The sequence below is a fragment of the Sinocyclocheilus grahami genome, unplaced genomic scaffold (genome assembly GCF_001515645.1).
Source record: "Sinocyclocheilus grahami isolate Dianchi unplaced genomic scaffold, SAMN03320097.WGS_v1.1 scaffold16.1, whole genome shotgun sequence".
In the NCBI taxonomy this organism is placed as follows: Eukaryota; Metazoa; Chordata; class Actinopteri; order Cypriniformes; family Cyprinidae; genus Sinocyclocheilus; species Sinocyclocheilus grahami.
This window is the reverse complement of record NW_015505195.1, coordinates 3,669,905-3,689,105: the sequence shown is the minus strand read 5'-3', so window position 1 is coordinate 3,689,105 and position 19,201 is coordinate 3,669,905. Positions and strand designations below refer to the sequence as shown.

The following is a 19,201-nucleotide window of genomic DNA, read 5'->3' as shown; positions in this document are numbered from 1 at the left end:
AGTGAAACACTCACCTTATACATACAAATACACATGTGCAAGTGAGCCCAGTAACAAAAGCAATTTGTTCAGTGTGACCATAAACACCCCTCATTCAGATACTAGCAAATACAGAAGTGAAACTCTAAACCTACTTGCAATGCTTTTGATCTGACTTTTATAAAGGTGTGCACACCTGAATGCAATCTCAACTTTTAATTAGCAGGACATCTTAGCCCAGGGGTGCCCAAACAAGGTCCTGGAGGGCCGGTGTCCTGCAGAGTTTAGCTCCAACTTGCCTCAACACACCTGCCTTCAAGTTTCTAGTATGCCTAGTAAGAGCTTGATTAGCTGCTTCAGGTGTGTTTGATTGGGGTTGGAGCTAAACTCTTCAGGACACTGGCCCTCCAGGACCGAGTTTGGACAGCCCTGTCTTAGCCTATTAGAAACAGGGTGTAATATCAATTCAGTTGAAATCCTGATTTATCACTGGCAAATTACCCAAATTTGAAAACATCTTAAGTAACAGGTCAATTACCACTAAACAGTCTCCAGTATCCAATGAGAGAGCATTGGTCATCAGGGAAAGAGAGTGCTCACTGCTCATCTAACAGTAGAGGGAGGCATACCATAGCAAGAAGTATGAAGAGGTATGAACCTGTTATCAAAGTGCAAACCATGAGAGCCTTAATTTTGGTTATTTTTATAATAATAATAATTCCACATCAAACATTTAATCTAAAATCTTGATATAGAAAATTATTTTATTTCAGTTATTTTTCAAATATCCATTCTAGTACTTTTATAAATATGCTATAAGTTCTGCTAATATCAATAATGTTAATATATACAAGCAAAATTATAATGGCCCTCAATTTATGCACGCTCACACTTGTGAATCTGAGGACACACAGCAGTGTGATCCAAACAGTTTGTGGACTCCCTCCCTCTGTATTTCCATGTCCAACCCACACTTTTCCAGTGGGCTGCTATGCTGCTTAGATCTTCATGGCAGCCGTGGGCTGGCTAACTTTTAGTGTTTGCACCAGACTCTGTAATGTAGTCAGCCCTGGAAAGTTCAAGTGAAAAATCAGCACTTCTCTAGTACAGCTCTAGCCTGTTGACTTAGTAAGGTGATGCGCCATGTGACTCATGCTCAGGTGACAGCGACATGTGTGATTATGTCAACAGGATGAGTCACTTTTGAGAACCTGTTCTAAGAGATTGATCTTTATTAGAAGTGTCATGTTTGCAGTATCAGCATGTGATATGAGGCTTGTGATTCTGTGTGAACACAGGCAGAGGTTGAGATTGATAAAGTTCAACTTTACAGAAACACTGAAGACAAAACAAGAACACTGTTCAAAGCATTTTATTGCATTTTTGTTGGTTTGTTTTGTACAAAACGATACAAAATTCTGTCACAACAGTCATAAATTTAGCTTCGTGTGAACTGCAGTCAGCCACATTGTACAGTAAAGTGCTTTTTATTAAATCAATACCTGTTGCCCTAAATGTGACCCCATTTTAGATTTCCCCCCAATTATTATTTTGGACAAAGTTTGGAATTTGGAAATGGACAAACAGTGCTCTTAATAAGTGTTGCTGACAACACCCCCAAAACAATAGCCTTCGGACTAAAGGGTCACATTAGATATATTTTTAAAAAAAAGTTTAAATTGTGCACCTGAATACTATTATCAGTATACTATTGAATATTATTATCCCAATAATCTTTGAGTTGGGGAAAAGAAAACAAAGAAACTTCATATGATAATTTACACTTGTTTGTAATGGCTAATATTGGGCTGAACATTGAATGAGAACTTTCTACACCCCCTAAAAAAAATCATTTTTGAAAATCCAAGACAGATCTGTTAATAGAAGGCAACCCATAACTATAATATGGGTAAAAGAGTGGTGAATCTTTTGTCAGAGGCACAGGGACTTTAGAGGACCAGCCAAGCGCCACAGACTCCTCAGAAAATACAAACCCAAAACACTTGGGATTTCTGCAATATACCAAAGCCAAGGAGAAAGATAAAATACTGAACTGAAGTGGTGGAAATGGTACTTTCCAGACCAAAGATTGCTTTAAATCTCAGCTTATGAACATTTTTGTTTGCCATTTATACATTGTAGCAAAATAAGTTTCCTGAACAAAACATGAGGAAACTTCTGCACATACAATTCAAGTCTTACTATAAGACATAAAAAACCCACAAAGATGCATCTGTAAAAAGATTCTTAAAAGAAAGAAAGAAAGACGAAAAAAAAACAATAAAGGTTACAATCAGTGTCATAATAATCAGCACAATGGGCCCTTCCAAATCAAGGACTGCCATTAGGGTTCTCAAAGCATCTCAGAGCAACACGATAGAACGGGCGACACTCTGAAAACATTCAACGTATGCTTGGGTGATTTGAACTCCCATTGGTGACACTAATGCTTGCAGAATTTATAAACACTCAATATGAATCCAGACGTCTGGACTCAAATGTTTTATGCACCTCGGAGAGTGAATGATGGTCTGTGCTCAGCTCTACCAGGTACGCGGTGTCTTATGAATTGGCATAGGAAAGGCTAAAGCTGATTCAAGATCAGCACTACCAGATACCTCAGTGCATTCGATTTTAGAAACGAGCGCACTTTGGCTAAAATTGATGCGTCTTACTAAAACGATCAAGCCACCAATAATTTCTGAGAGAAAAGGGGAGTTTAAACAACCCTGAAGTCATTTCCAAAGCAAGAACAAAAACAGTAAAATCATCAGATCTGAACAGACTATATGACGCCCTTTCTTTTTTCCTTCCTTTCTCCCCCTAACTCCAGTCACATTCGCATACACTCTTCTCACTCTTTACAGCATATAAATCAACATTAATAAAGTAACAAAACTATAAAAAAGGAAAACGTTCCACTTGAACAGCACCTACATAAAAATTATATTCTTTCAATAAAAAGTTAAACAAAGCTCAACAACGTTTGAAATATCAGTGTGGCACACTCTGCACTGGAGTCAACCATTAACGTATAAAAAAAATAAAATAAACTTTCTTAGACCATTTCACTCATACGGCTACATTTTCTTGGAAGACTTTTTTTGTTTAGTTTTTGTTTTTAAATATTTTTTTTCTGGAATATTTTTTTTTGTTTTCTTTTTTTTGTAGTTTTATGTTACTTGAAAATAATCTCTCCCTCCCCTCTTAATATTTATATAGTTTGCTTTTTGGTGGCATCCACAATCTGACAAATTGATATTTCTGTACCATAATGGCCCCCTTAAAGTGGGGTACAAGCTCAAAGCCTCAACTCTCTGATACCGACCATCGTCATTCATGTGGTCACACTGGCAAATGTGTGCTTGTGCAACCACCTGGTTGCTTCCCAGCATACACTCAATTCCAGTTGTGTTCGGAAATGTTTATAGTCACTCTTATCGGTTATTGATAAGATTTTAGTGAAATTTACAGGAAACGTTAGAGTTTCCCAGACATCGGTTTGGATGCATCTGATGCTGCAATTCCAATTGGAGTCTTGCAAGGCGAAAACCTCACATACACCCTAAATCAAATGCATTTATCGGTTCCTCAACTAGGGGAACCCATGTCTTGAAAGCAGACTGCTGGGATAATCTAGCTATAAGGACACACTCTGGAAGTGCTTGAATAACAGAAAAAACTAGTTATTCCTAATGGTCAGTCAGGGGATTTTCTTGTTGCAATTAAAAGGCTGTGGGGGAAGGACAGCGATGCATTAAATTAGGCGAGGCACTATTATCAGAGCTTCGCTCCACTTATACAAGATCTCTGCTAAAGTAATGCAAGTCATAATAGCCTTCATCAGGGTTGCATAAGCACATACCAGTATCTTCTGAAGGGGAGAGGGATATATGCGCGCACACACACACACACACACACACACACACACACACACACACATACAGGAAGAACATTCCTGAAAAACAAATGCAGTTGTATCTCTCACAGAGAAAATTCACAGTGGATCCAGTTGTAACATGGAAGCAGCACAAAAAGAAGGGGGTGGGAGGTATTAGACCTTTGGTGTCGGAGCTGGTATTTTACGCTCTACCTTTAGACAAATTTCCAAATGGCTTGTGTAACCCAATCTCTATCCTAAACGGAGTCCAGTTCATTCGCCTTGAGCTCGCAAGGTAATTGCCATGCTGTCGAGTTGATCAAAGTGCTGTAGGAGCTCTTGCTCCAGTGCTTAAGGGAGCAAAACTGGATTTGCAACAGGCACAAACTGAACCATCATTTAGGAAAGGGCTGGGTCCCATTCAAGTGGGCAGAAGAAATGGAGAGGGATTTGCACTAAAGGTAGCAGATACTTTGTCCATTTGAAATTGGAAAATTGTTCACGGGGAGCCCAGCTCAACAGATCAAGCACAGTCTCCCACAATGACCAGCGGTGCCAGGAGCTGCCTGAGCTCAGAGGCAGACACGGGCGCTCCTTTCAGCAGGCTACTCCTCTGTCTGCGCTTGGCAAGTTTGGAGTTGGAGGGAGGGGAGAGACGCATGGACGTGGCACTGGCTGTGACGACCTGAGGAGAGTCCTGCAGCTGCTGTTCTTCCAGGTCGTCTTGCTCAGCTAGTTGCCGGTTCATGGCAACAGCCTTGCCCGCAAAGAACGTCAGGTCCTTAGTGCTGCTGTTCCTGTGAGCATGGAAGGAAGGGCAAGGTTAGCTTGATGAGGATTTTACAAGCTGCATGTACTAGCAGAAAAGCTAGTACCAACTCAACTCACCTTTGTGGCAGGATAGAGGAAGGGAGACAGTCAAAGGCACCCTGGAGAAAGAAAGAAGACAGTAAAAAAAATCATGAAGATACAGTCTAAGGTTACTAAAATTACACTTAGAAGTTTGCTGTAGTGAACACAATGAAACATTCGGTTCCTTACCCCTTGTACCCAGGGGTGCTGGAGAACCTGAGCAGCGCTAAGACGTTTCTTGGCGTCCCGCACAAGCAGTTTGGAAATGAGGTCTTTGGCACTGGAGGAAATATGAGCCCACTCTTTCTCTGGAAACTCATACTTGCCCTCCTGGATGCTTTCAAACAAGGTGTTCTGGGGGGGGGACGACGACATATAAAGAGAGAATTCATATAAAGTATAAATGATACTTTTGACGTAGGTTTACAACAGTGCACAGTGGTTGAATAGACTAGGGTGTGTGATGTACCTGACACGCTTGACAAGGTTCTCCATTCTCCCATCCACAGTCGCTTCCACAGCAGCCCACGAAGGGAGGGTAACCGCTCAGCATGATGTAGAGGATGACACCCAGGCTCCACAGGTCACAGCGCTTATCGTAGATGGTCGCCTCCTCATTGAAGGCTTCCACAACTTCCGGCGCCATGTATTCAGCAGATCCACACTAAGGTGAGAGCAAGAAGGGGTGAGAAGAAAGTAATCATTAGCACATGGGTCGTTTCAGTCTAAAGGCAAAAATACTGAAATGGCAGTCACATCGGCTATGCAATGTGGCAAGCATACACAGAACTAAGAAATTTTTTTTTTAATTTGTGTTGGTTATGTACAGCTGCATTTAAATTTCTACATCCCCCCCCCCTCACTGTAGACGTCCTTGTTCACATTCAGCTGACAAAATGTCATGTGTTCTGTGAGACCCCTAAGCACGTCTGAAACCGAAAGCGTGAGAATCACATGGTAAACAGCAGATCTCGCCAAGTTGGAGTGGAGGGGGGAAGGGGGGTTGATGACAGATTTTCTAGTTGAATGCTAAAGTATTCATCCCTGGTTCTTGCTTATGAAACGCATTTCTGCCGCAGTCCAGATAGAAAATGCAACGGTGGCATACAGATCCTTAATTGAAGTAACCAGGGTAACGACTGTTATGTCACAGATGGAGGCGGGGAAGTGAGTCATGGAGTGTTTTGAGGGCTCAGCTGTAAGTGCAGACTGCTTTGTTGGTTCGGGCTCCAACCACCTCTGCCTAAAACTAGGTTGTGCATTGGGACAGGGAAAAAAAGAAAAAAAAGGATTGTGCTTTTCTAGTTGAATGCTAAAGTATTCATCCCTGGTTCTTGCTTATGAAACGCATTTCTGCCGCAGTCCAGATAGAAAATGCAACGGTGGCATACAGATCCTTAATTGAAGTAACCAGGGTAACGACTGTTATGTCACAGATGGAGGCGGGGAAGTGAGTCATGGAGTGTTTTGAGGGCTCAGCTGTAAGTGCAGACTGCTTTGTTGGTTCGGGCTCCAACCACCTCTGCCTAAAACTAGGTTGTGCATTGGGACAGGGAAAAAAGAAAAAAAAAGAAAAAAGGATTGTGCGTCTCCAAAAACCCACATACCATTCTTTATTACATAACAGCAACACACACTCAGTTTGCAACAACATCACCACACGTACCCACACATCTTTGATGTAAAAGGATAAAACCTCTCTGAAGTAACAGTTCAGTAGTTCAGCAGGACAAAAAACCCTTCTGGAAGGATCTGCAGAACTGGGTTCCTTTTAGTTTTCCTCAACAGGCTAGGCCATCTTGCTGCATTAAGCCCCTATAATTATGCGACTCAGACTGAGGTCCGTGTTACAAAATAACTTGCTTTAGCGTTTTTTTCCCAAGAGATTACAAATGCCAGAACTTGCCTGAATTTGTATACTTCAGTTCTGACGCATCAAGGCCAATTTCTGAACCCTACATGACGTAAAAGTATAATAATTTGCCCATACAACAACAACTTACAATAAAATACACTCGTAAATACGTTATCACACGAGGTTGAAGTTCAAAAGTTGGCATAAACCAATAATGCTGCAAATCCAACCCCCCTCTGTATATTTTCACAGGTGTTCAAGTGCAACATGGTCATGTTTTGGTTCGTGTCTCTGAGGTTAAAGGAAGCGGTCGGTCTGCTCTGCTAGTCTCTTTTGTTATCCTCAACCCAGCTGCCGTTGTTGCTCCGCCTTCTTGCACTTATGTAATGGTATTTCGCAGTGCAGGAATCCGAGTGCAGACAAAAGCTTCCACTGTTGCACCCAACCCCCATCGACAAGGCTGTTTTGGCTCACCGCCTCTCAACACCCTCACATTCAAGAGAACACTTCACAACCACCCCCACTCCTGAACAAAAGACTTTCAGAAAGAACAACCAATCCAGATCTACATATACATTGCTACAGTATGTAACTAGTCAGTTGTGTACCCAACTGTATCCAATTTCTAGAAACCAGGGAAACAGAGCGACCTGTAATTAGCAAATGAGGGCTCATGTTCTGCAGCAGTTTCCACGTGTTTCATAAAACCCAAGTATATTCCTCTGGCTCGCTTGTGAGCCTATCTCGGTGTCTTTGAGGTAAGAGGGAGAGGGTCTCGAATGATAACTGCGCAGCCGATTTTCACTTTCAAGACAAACGTGTAACTAGTCAGTTGTGTACCCAACTGTATCCAATTTCTAGAAACCAGGGAAACAGAGCGACCTGTAATTAGTAAATGAGGGCTCATGTTCTGCAGCAGTTTCCACGTGTTTCATAAAACCCAAGTATATTCCTCTGGCTCGCTTGTGAGCCTATCTCGGTGTCTTTGAGGTAAGAGGGAGAGGGTCTCGAATGATAACTGCGCAGCCGATTTTCACTTTCAAGACAAACTTCAGCTGTAAGACTAGCACAGCATTGCATCAGTCACTTGCAGCTACTAGCATCTAACACATGCAGACTACATATGGGGCTTTCCAAGGAAGGACAAACTGGCTTGAGCAGTCGCGCGGTCGGTTCATGTGTTTTTGTGGTTGGCAGTAAGGCATGCATCAGCAGAGCGAGCGAGTCACCTATACATGTTTGAATTTCCACTGCGGTTATAGGTTAACACACAGTATAAAAGTACATGCAGTGCAAGATCGTCAAGAGAAAGGAAGAGGGAGAGTTCAGGAAGTAAAGTACATGCACTTCTCAGAAATTGCGACTTTTTTTGAAGCCTTTATGATTTGATCACATTACACACGCACACAAAAAGCCTGCTGTAACTATAAAAAGAAAATAATTTTAAAAAGGGAAAATCTTATAAGAAGCAAAGCAATCAAGTGATAAACAAAGAGTTAACATCAAGCTAGCGGTGTAAAAACCCCCCTGATAAGATCCCTGGGATCCTGCCCAAGAAAAACATGTCGAGTGCATGACCAGAGAGTGCACTAGATGCTCCTCCCCCTTTCATCCTCCCTCTCACCAAACCAATCACAGAACAGTTGCTAGGTGTGGGGTGGTAACACTGACTGAAAGACTAATGCCCAGACAGGCTTGAGGAAATCCGCAGAGACAAAAACAAATGAGAAATTGAGTCTAAACTGTGCTTAAGGGAGAAGGTACGACAGGAAATTGGAGCACAAAGACCAGAAACGTTTGTTTGGGTTGAAGTCTTGTCCTCCTCATGCTGTCCAGAAGTAGCAAGGGGGAATTGAGAATTTGGAACTATATAAACACTGGCTCAAAGTTAAAAAAATAAAAATCACAATGAACTTTCTGATCAATATTCCATCCTTTCCTGATGAATGGAGTTGTGTTTCTGGAACTCTGAATAAGGGCATGCTTCTTGGAAAAAATGAAAGCAGCCAAGAACTGAGCTTCCTACTTCAAGGTCTGTCTCACTGCGCAACTAAGACTGAATTGTAAAAGTTTCACCCAAAAAATAAAAACTTCATGTTGTTCAAAACCTGTATGACTTCTTTTCACCTACACAAAAGTAGTATTTTGAAGATATATTTTAAAGAATGATTTAACGGTTTTAACTTTCAAAAACAACACTTACATTATATGGACAAAATGAACACAGGCAGGCTTTGTTCAAAATAACATCTTTTGTGTTTTGCAGAAGAAAGTTCTACAGGTTTGAAATGACATGGGCTTGAGAAAATGACAGAATTTTCTATCCCTTTAAATACATGCAATGCATTAAATCAAACCCTCTCCCCTACTGCAGAATCACACGAGATAACTTGCCCATCAGCAAGCACAGGGCATAAAGACAAACCCCACATTGTTTACTGACTAGATACACTACAACCTTTCACCCTTTAACCATTCAGTCCACAAATAGTCTTTTCAACAAGCTGTTGGATCCAACTCCGGTTGACCCTGAAAGCCCTATGCTGAGGATTTCTCACTGTCCACACCCGCCATATCACCTGTTCTCGCCTGTCTTGCCCCAAATCATTCAAAGCCATGAAGCTGAAGACAGATCTTTGTTTACACACACACACACACACAGCAGAGATAAACTCAAGCGCTTAAAATAATAAACCCCATTTCAAATATTTTGAAAGAAACAGGAACTGGGTATAATTTTTAAGATTGTAAGCCAAAAGTTATCCACAAGTTTGTGAAGTTGATAACTACACGGATGTAGAGAATGGGCTCAATACTGCTGCTCCACTATCTCACAACAGAGTTTGGCCTCTTTAAAAGTTCCACTGTGGTAATAAAACCATTCCTTGACCTCATCACTGTCTTTAGAATGATTACATTAGCCAATCAGAATGAGCTACTCTACTGACTAGGGCTGTGCGATAGTGAAGAAAAATGCGATATGCAATAACTCATTAAATAATGCGATATTCGATATGCGATACGATAATGCTTAAAGTGCCACAAGCTCAGATGAAACCGTTTTACTCAGCTGTTGCGGAGTCAGTTCTGTGAACTTCTATAACTATCTTGTGTCATATACATATGGTTATTTGTATGTATGTATGTACCAAGAGTTCCTGTAAAACCACAACAAATTCCTTGTGTTTGCGCACACGTAAGTGGCGAATAAAGCTTATTCTGATTCTGATTCCAAGAAAGCACCCCTACAACAACTTCTGAAAGTGAACGATGTGTGTTTTACTCGAGCATTACATAAAAATGTAATTTTAACATTAGTGTAATCATTTTAACATGAGTTTAGGAACTGAATAATAAAAAGGAAAAATAAAACACTGCTTAGTATTTCCTCTTTGAATTCAATATGCACTGATTCTTATTTAAACTACAAAAGTTATTTAGGTAAGAGCAATGAGTGATTTTCTCTGTCTTTTGTTCATGACCCCAAATATTGCAAGCTATAGCGATACACATATTGTGATATGTACATTTGCAATATTTAGATAATTTTGATATATTGCACAGCCCTACTACTGACACTACTCAACATCGACCAGTCGCATTAAAGCATGTCCTCCTGATAAGTAACGACATTGACAATGTGCACATCTTATCCATAGACTTCAAAACAACAGGGAGGTGGCCGTTAGCAGCTTATCATGTTTGTTTCTCAGACAAATGCAATTCATTGTTTGGGTGAATCTGTGGTCAAAGGTTCACAAAGACACTCACTGGAGTGAGGAGCTCTGGAGTGGAGATGGGTGAACTGTCACTATTGAGTTTAATTCCACTGCCCAGATCAAAATCACAAATCTTCACAGGCGAAATCTGCAAGAAACACATCAACAGAAAATCTGATCAAAAACCTTTGACTATCCACAACCGACAGGCTTGATTGAGTGTTTATAGTCTGCCTGGAAACCTCAAATAATCTGATCAAAATTTTACCACAAATGCAAAGTATATTCTGAATCTCTGACTCGGCAAACATGCTGTCATAACCTGATAAGTAACGACATTGACAATGTGCACATCTTATCCATAGACTTCAAAACAACAGGGAGGTGGCCGTTAGCAGCTTATCATGTTTGTTTCTCAGACAAATGCAATTCATTGTTTGGGTGAATCTGTGGTCAAAGGTTCACAAAGACACTCACTGGAGTGAGGAGCTCTGGAGTGGAGATGGGTGAACTGTCACTATTGAGTTTAATTCCACTGCCCAGATCAAAATCACAAATCTTCACAGGCGAAATCTGCAAGAAACACATCGACAGAAAATCTGATCAAAAACCTTTGACTATCCACAACCGACAGGCTTGATTGAGTGTTTATAGTCTGCCTGGAAACCTCAAATAATCTGATCAAAATTTTACCACAAATGCAAAGTATATTCTGAATCTCTGACTCGGCAAACATGCTGTCATAAAAGACTCACCCTGTCCTCGTGTTCACACAAGATGTTTTCAGGCTTCAGGTCTCTGTGAGCCATTCCTACAAAAGCACACACACAAGTCATGAGTTAGTTATGTGGTATTCAGGCTAAGTGAGGATTGTTGACGGGGCAAAGATAGGCCAATGTTTCCAAAACAGCTTGTTGCTAAGTGCTACTAAAATTAGCTTAGCATCCCCACACACAACAGTACTGACAGGAATAAAACTTAAGCCCACAACTTGACCTAGAAATCCAGTGCGCATCCCTCAAGCTAGTCGATGAAATCTGATCAAGTTTCAACTTGATTCAATTTCCAACAACCCCCATAACCTCCCCTTCCCCAACTGTCTCCAGAGAAAGCCATCCCCCATGTGTAACACCATCTTCTTATCTTCCCTTTCCAGTCCTAAAGCACCTCTCCAAGTCGGTGTTCTCATACCTTTATTGTGAAGGAAGTCCAGCGCACTCGCAATGTCCTGCACCACAATGCTGGCTTCCTGCTCGCTGAAGTATCTCCTCTTGTGAATGTGGGCCAAGACAGAACCTAAAAAAACACATTGTTATAAATTAACACAGGGCATGCGATCTATACATTCCAGTGGAGAGGGTCTCAACTTAATTACTCATGGCTGGTCTTTGGGCCCAGGGGAGACTGGGTAATGTTTCACAAAAGTAACATAACTCTACAGAAGCACACGTACCTCCTCTCAGCTTCTCAAACACAAACCTAGAAATCCAGTGCGCATCCCTCAAGCTAGTCGATGAAATCTGATCAAGTTTCAACTTGATTCAATTTCCAACAACCCCCATAACCTCCCCTTCCCCAACTGTCTCCAGAGAAAGCCATCCCCCATGTGTAACACCATCTTCTTATCTTCCCTTTCCAGTCCTAAAGCACCTCTCCAAGTCGGTGTTCTCATACCTTTATTGTGAAGGAAGTCCAGCGCACTCGCAATGTCCTGCACCACAATGCTGGCTTCCTGCTCGCTGAAGTATCTCCTCTTGTGAATGTGGGCCAAGACAGAACCTAAAAAAACACATTGTTACAAATTAACACAGGGCATGCGATCTATACATTCCAGTGGAGAGGGTCTCAACTTAATTACTCATGGCTGGTCTTTGGGCCCAGGGGAGACTGGGTAATGTTTCACAAAAGTAACATAACACTACAGAAGCACACGTACCTCCTCTCAGCTTCTCAAACACAAGGTCAAAATTGTCCTCCTCCTCAAAGAACTCCACCAGCTCCAGAATATTGATTCATTCGGGAACGAAACACCGTCATGTGGCTCAGAGACTCGAAACAGCGCTGTGGCTTTGTTTGGAATTATTTTTGTTGGCGAAATAGTGCAAAAACAGGCAATATGGTGTCTAAAACGTAAGTCTCTTAATAAAACTTATAGTTTATTGAACTGTTGTATAAAAAAAAAAGATAAATATATATATATATATATATAATGTATATGGTAATTTTTGGAGAAAAAAAGGCACTCTTCCGTGTGAACTTGATTACCTCTATGAAGAGGTATAAATATACACATTTTCTGCCCCCATGTCTTGAATTTGTGATCATTTTGAATGTATTTTAATAGACTGAATCATGCCATAAAAGAGCGCGCTGTAAATGCGCACGTGTGCACTCTGTAAATTAGGCGTTTTGAACGGTTTTTGCGTCGTGAGAATATGGAGCAAAATAGCTCACTTGTCATGGTATTATTTAACTACATCATATTTTCTCATTGTTATGACTTAGTTTCTCATTATTATGACTTAGTTTCTCATTATTATGACTTAGTTTCTCATTATTATGACTTAGTTTCTCATTATTATGACTTAGTTTCTCATTATTATGACTTAGTTTCTCATTATTATGACTTAGTTTCTCATTATTATGACTTAGTTTCTCATTATTATGACTTACAGAATTATATTTTTTTATTTAGTGGCGGAAACGGGCTTCCATACAAAATAGCTCACTTGTCATGGTATTATTTAACTACATCATATTATGAATAAACTAAACATTTTCATTTTTACCTCAGTGCGTTTCTTCTGAGTTTATGTGTGCGGTCACGCTCATTTGTTCTGAAGTCTCGAGACAAACAGAGTGAGCCTCAGCGCGAGCTTGTGTTCTGCTAACTTACTGCGATTCTCTCTGATGATGACGCAGTAATTTACCGCGGGAAGAAAACATCTTCGGTCTGTCCAATGATTGTACAGTCATCAGGTCCGTCAGACTGGAGATATTTTTGCGGTAATGAGACCAGAAAAATGTAAGACCCATCGAATCCGAATTTAAGACTTTTTAAGGCCTTATATAAGGAAAACGTCCCGCGGACACCCTGCTGTTATATGCGTGTTGCATATAAATTGATGTGCACATTTTAAAATCGAATAAAACAAATGGGATCTTAATGATGGACCCCCACTTTCACTGTATGGAGAAAAAATACTTTTGTGTTTCACAGAAGAATGAATGTCATATACATTTAGAACAACATGAGGGTGAGTGAAAAAAATTTTTTATTCTTGGGTGAACCATCCCTCCAAAAAACGAACATTAAAAAGATTTTAGGACCCACACCATTCATTTAATCCCCGAGTCCAATGACCAAATACACAAGCAAAAGATACTGTTGACACTGAATCACATCCTCCCCCCATGCAAGGCCTCTGTGTTTTCCGGACTCTGTTCGGCTCTTCCAGCTCCCTGGATTAGAAGTGCTATTGAGAGCGTCCAGGCGAGCACACAATGCATATCTGGGTTAAGAATGAGGCCTGCAGGCCAGCGCATTCCCAAAAACCCCAGCGCTGCTGCCGCACAGCTGAGTCGGCAATCAATCTACTCAAAAGCCGCAAAAATTTTTTTTTACAGGGTATTATAAATGCTTGAGGGAACCTAAGGGATGTGGTGACAGATTTCACCTAGTTGAAATCTAAACAGGTTATTTGCTGCACAGAAAAGCTTTCACAATATGTTGGCAAATACATTATGCTATACGATGCAAGTAAGAGCGCACATAAATCTCCATGTTAGCTTAGAAAGGCGTCCTATAGAGTCTGACCGCTGTCTGTAAATCAAACCACGCTTGTAAACACAACCCAGGCCCAGCTGAGATAGCTACAGGAGTGGTTTTCTTTCAGCCTTACCTTTTGTTCAGACCAGGAACCCCCCCTGAGGGGGGAGGCAGGACATCTGGTGAGTTGTCTGAAACCCATCCCAGCATAAACTGACCTAATGCTTGTAATGATCCATCCCCCTCAGGGATTAAAACTCATCCCTAAATCATTATATTGTCTTAGCTTGGCTGGCTTATACGAGGACCTTATATTGAAATAAAATGCGCTATATTGTTCCTCTTTTATGTGTAAATTAAAACAAGGAAGACCATTTTAAATTCTGATAAAATTAAGAAAACATTTTTTTTTTCCAAAAAAAAGTATTTAAATTATACTGTTGGAACACAAAACAAAACATCCGTCACAACTTCCTCAAATCAATAAGTAAAAGCAAGACATATTTCTGGCACACAATGTACATTTCCTAATATGCTTTTGTTCTAGATTCTGCAATGTGTGTGAAAAAAAAAAAAAAAAAAAAAGTAGGTAAACACTTCAAGGATTTAACTCCACCCTAGCCCCCCCTACTTTTGAGGTTTATGTTTCAACAGACTTGCCAGTACATAATGTTCCCGCCACAGTACAAACTACCAGCCAATGAGAGCGATGAACGGTAAGAGCATGTAACTGTTCCACATTTCTGGTTGGTTGGCCTTCTATCCGGTCTAACAAAAACAATGAAGTCTTCCCGTTAAGCCTGCTCTATAACTTGTAAAACTACAGTAGCACAACAGAGGCACTGTTTGTTCAAGCATCCGTGCCAGTGAACAACAACATCACTTGGTTAAGAGAAAGCGGCTTAGATCAACTACACAGACAGGTGCAAATACTTCAGTTTGCAAAGTAAATACTATTCACAGATTTTAAATATGTTACAAAATGAATTCAGCAATCTAAACATTTTCAAACCCAAGTGTGCAATTCATAAGCATGGCCTGAACGTGACCTCACCATCCACTGCTTGCAGAAATCTAGCATGCCCTCTCCAATCACATGCAACAGTGCCAGTCAGCACAAAACAACTACAGTCACGTCTGCTTGCCAAAGAGGGAAAAATCATTCCCGTAACCCATTTGATTCCATTTCCAAGAGACTGCTTCAAAGGGAAAGTCCTTTCTAACAATAGCTCTTGAATGCCATTTCTGCACGGATGCTTCACATGGAATACCTGTTTACAGAACGTAACTGCTATTTTAAGGTACACTGCATTGTCACAGCTCAGGTTAGTTAAAATTTAAAGGTGACATATCATGAAAATCTGAATTTTCCAGGTTTTAAGTGCTATAATCAGGTCCCCGGTGCATCTACCAACCAAGGAAAGGTGAAAAAGATTAACCCAGTAACTTTGTTTTGGTAAGCCTTTTTCTGCAAGCGTCTGAGAAAACGAGCGTGTCTGATTTTGCTCCCTTGGTGATGTGGCAAAGGGATCTCATTATAATATTACCACCCCTTAATCTGTAAGTTTACACCCATGGCGCTGTCATTTGTTTTCGCAAGCAACAACGGTGTACTAGTTCTAATGCCATGGCGAAAGTTTGAGCAAAACATGCTAACTGTTCTGTCTTGGGCTGCACAGAGGAGCACAGAACACTATTTAGAGTCCCAGCCTCAGAGGAGACAAGAGCAGTGGATTTATGGACTTATTTACTGTATATTGCTGCTGCCACACAGATCTAAAATAAACATGCAATTTATTTCCCTGCTGTTTACCTTCACAGACATAACCGACTATTTTTGTAACTCGTGTGTGTTTTAACGTAAACTTGTGTGTGAATGAGAACTTAGTTTAGTACTCGCATGCTGTGACAGCCGCTTTCTGTCCGTGTGCTTCGGATGCGCACACTCAGAAAACCGTATATCAGAAGTTTAAACTCATATGGTTTAAAACGCATGATTTCAGCACGATAAACATTATAATCAGAACCAAAACAGATGTTTCTTAGCAGGTCCGAGCTGTAATGGTGCAGCTCTATTCTGGAAAAGGGGGCGGGGAGCAGCAGCTCATTTGCATTTAAAGAGACAGGCCCGAAAAACAGTGTGTTTCTGCTTCCACTCAAAATAGGCATATTCAAAATGTTATAATATATGATCTGTGTAGTATTTTGAGCTGAAACTTCAGACACATTCAGGGGACACCAGAGACTTATTACATTTTGTAAAAAGGGGCATAATATGTCTCCTTTAACACACGTAACTCATAAAGCATCTTACCTTCACAGCATATTCTTTGTGGGTGATTTGGTTGATGCAGGTCTGGACTCTGGCATAGGCCCCTTCTCCCAGCACCTCGTCTTGCAGTTTATATACATCTGAAATCAAAACAAAAGTGTTATTATTACACTACTGAACCCATTTGGACCTGTCAAACTGTAAAAGTATACTTGAATAATTCCCCTGGAGAAACTTTAACACCTTGGAAAAATAGAAAACCCCATCAGATATGCACTTACCCTCAAATCGCCCTGAGAAGCTGTCTGTTGCCCGGCATCTCTTTTTCTTCTTGTTTCTCTTTTTGGCATCTGGGATGTCGATGGGCTGGCTGGATGGCATGTCTGCACATCATAACAGAAAGAAAATTCAAATGTAAAAACCTGATACGCTGTCATATAAACATGCACAGAAAGCAGCTTGATTATACTAGGAAAAAATAAGCAGATGGTATTCATCCCTAATCTGTAAAGATAAAATATGTTAACATTGGTGTAAGGTCACGGATCACAGGCAGTGCTTTCTGTCAACAGGTCTTCCTATTGGTTTTTCCATAACAATTAGATAAAAAAAACAACATCAACTTACCAGGTCGGGCGGAACAATCAAAATTGAAGGCAGATTCAAGGAGATGGGATCCTGTTTTGGAAAATTCCTCAGATTCAAAGGGATTTTGGCCCTGGAGATAAAAAAATATATATTATTCAAGACTTCAACGGTTTAACAGTATTATGTGACGTGATCTATTGCCTAATGCCAAAACAATTCATTTGTTCATGCAACAGCAGTGGAGACGAGTGAGACTGCACTCTCACCTTAAAAGAGAGATGGAATCCGGTAACTTCGGTGATCTTGTTCTGCACCATTTTGTTCTGATTTGTGGGACTGGTGGATGGCGTCAACAACGGTGGTCTTAGCTTTAGTGATAAATTTCACTCAGCTAATCAGGAACCGTGGTGCTTTAAATGGGATACCTTAGGGGAAATAATAGCTTAATTGTAAATCTGGCCATGTATTTAATTACAAACTAAGCACTATAGCACTTAATTCTGACAACTAGTTTCTAATAACCAAAGGCATATAAAGGAATAATTTGTTTATTATTACCATTATGAATTATAATTATAAAGCTGTAAAAAAGGATGCAGAATCACAATAAAAGTAGTCCAAACGACTCGTGCGCTATATTACAAATGTACTTTATAGTTTGTGTGAGGACAGACCAATAATAAGTTGTTTGCTCACTGGAGGTGAAGATTATCAGTGAATAACATCTGCAACCGAATCGCTAAATCAGCGAGTTGAACTCGAGAACTGGATCAGTCAGATTTATGAACGAATCATTCAGAGCAACCCAGACTGGTGTTATAAACTGAATCAACAGAATCGATTCAAATAAATCATTCGTCTGCCCTTATATATATATATATATACACATACATACATACACACACAATCTTTTTTTTTTTTTTTACAAAATCACTACAGTGTGGCTCCAGAAAACCTGAAATAAAAAGACGAGTCGTGTTGACTACTTTTATGCTGATTTGAATTGTTTAATTAAAGCCTTGACATTTTCAGTCACCATTCATCGTCAATGAATACAAAGACTTTTTTTTTGCAAAATGTCCCCATTGTGTGTCCGTACAAATTAAAGTGATATGGGTTTGTAACGATAGGAGTTTGAGATAAAATGACAGAATTCTTATTTCTGAGTGAACTGCTCCTTTAAATCAAACAGATAATATACTACAGGCGCAGTAAAAGCACGTCGCGTCACAAGCAGGGGCTTGCATTTACATGCCCCTGAGACTTGTGCCAAGAATAACTCCGGTAGAAAAAGCTCGCTATTTCCGTCCGTTATTCACTCAACGACATGGTAAATGATTTTCTTTGTGAGACTAACGTTAATCACATGCACTCGTGATGTTCAACGAATCGCCACACTGAATGATTCAAAAACATAATACAACGCAGCGACTGCAATGAGTCCCCTAGCACCTTAAATCAGTGTGAAGAAACGAAGACCTCCCAAAAACAAATGACAGCACTATATGAATAAAGTAATTCATAGGACATTTCCAAAGATCTGCCAACAATGACCCAAATCCAACCGTTGCGCCGCATCCTTTAAAATCAAAGCCACGTTCAGTTTACTCGTCTGTCAATCCCGATCTGTCAGCTGAATGTAAAGCTCGTCCTTACCCCCGTTGTTGTCTTTAAAGCTCCAGGCTTGACGCCGTTGTATGAGCCTCTGCTTCGGGAGCAGCAGATGGTGGCCGTGGGCGGTTGGGACTATGTGGAAGGTACAAAAAGGACACACGGCGATCCTCGGTTTTATAATCTCACGCCCCTTCCTACCCACCTCCTTCGGTTAGACCAGCCCCCTCGTCTCTGTAAACATGTACCACACACACTCCGCATCAACTGAGAGAGAGCGCGAGAGTCACGTGGGCTGCTGACCAATGTTGTGCTAATGGGCTTTAGTCTGTTTGTTCTTTATCACTAAAGCCTATGCAAAAGCCTTTTAAACTGGTACTGGTACCGTAATATGAATCCACTCAAAAGAATTATGAAGACTCAAATGTTCATAATCCAAATCGTACGTCGTGTGTATACACTAGTCGAACTAGCATTCATTTTGCCTGATGCAATATTCTGCAACAGACCAATTAACTGTCAAGAACCCCAAATGACTAAGCGAGAGTTTTTAAACAGCTGGTAAGAACTGGATTTCTATTAAGGGAATATAGCTAATGATGACAATACAAAATTAGTGACTAGAGATTATATATATATATATATATATATATATATATATATATAAATGGTGTAG

General features: G+C 40.5%; 1 protein-coding gene and 1 long non-coding RNA gene across 2 annotated transcripts; both read right to left on the bottom strand.

The window, feature by feature from the left end:
* Positions 1–1,335: 1,335 nt before the first annotated feature.
* LOC107549991 (MAP kinase-interacting serine/threonine-protein kinase 2-like) lies at positions 1,336–18,722 on the bottom strand. Its single transcript, XM_016231197.1, has 14 exons — positions 18,571–18,722; positions 17,181–17,339; positions 16,954–17,044; positions 16,608–16,709; positions 16,369–16,466; positions 15,083–15,325; positions 12,222–12,291; positions 11,960–12,064; positions 11,041–11,096; positions 10,763–10,858; positions 5,181–5,375; positions 4,901–5,065; positions 4,748–4,788; positions 1,336–4,656 (listed from the first exon to the last, which is right to left on the bottom strand). The coding sequence occupies exons 2-14, from the start codon at positions 17,229–17,231 to the stop codon at positions 4,383–4,385; spliced, it is 1,587 nt and encodes a 528-aa protein (XP_016086683.1). The 5' UTR covers positions 17,232–17,339; positions 18,571–18,722; the 3' UTR covers positions 1,336–4,382.
* Positions 8,873–10,756, bottom strand: LOC107548935 (uncharacterized). The gene is made up of 3 exons (XR_001604510.1): positions 10,608–10,756; positions 10,137–10,182; positions 8,873–9,519 (listed from the first exon to the last, which is right to left on the bottom strand). It is a non-coding gene; the product is annotated as an uncharacterized lncRNA (long non-coding RNA).
* Positions 18,723–19,201: the final 479 nt, after the last annotated feature.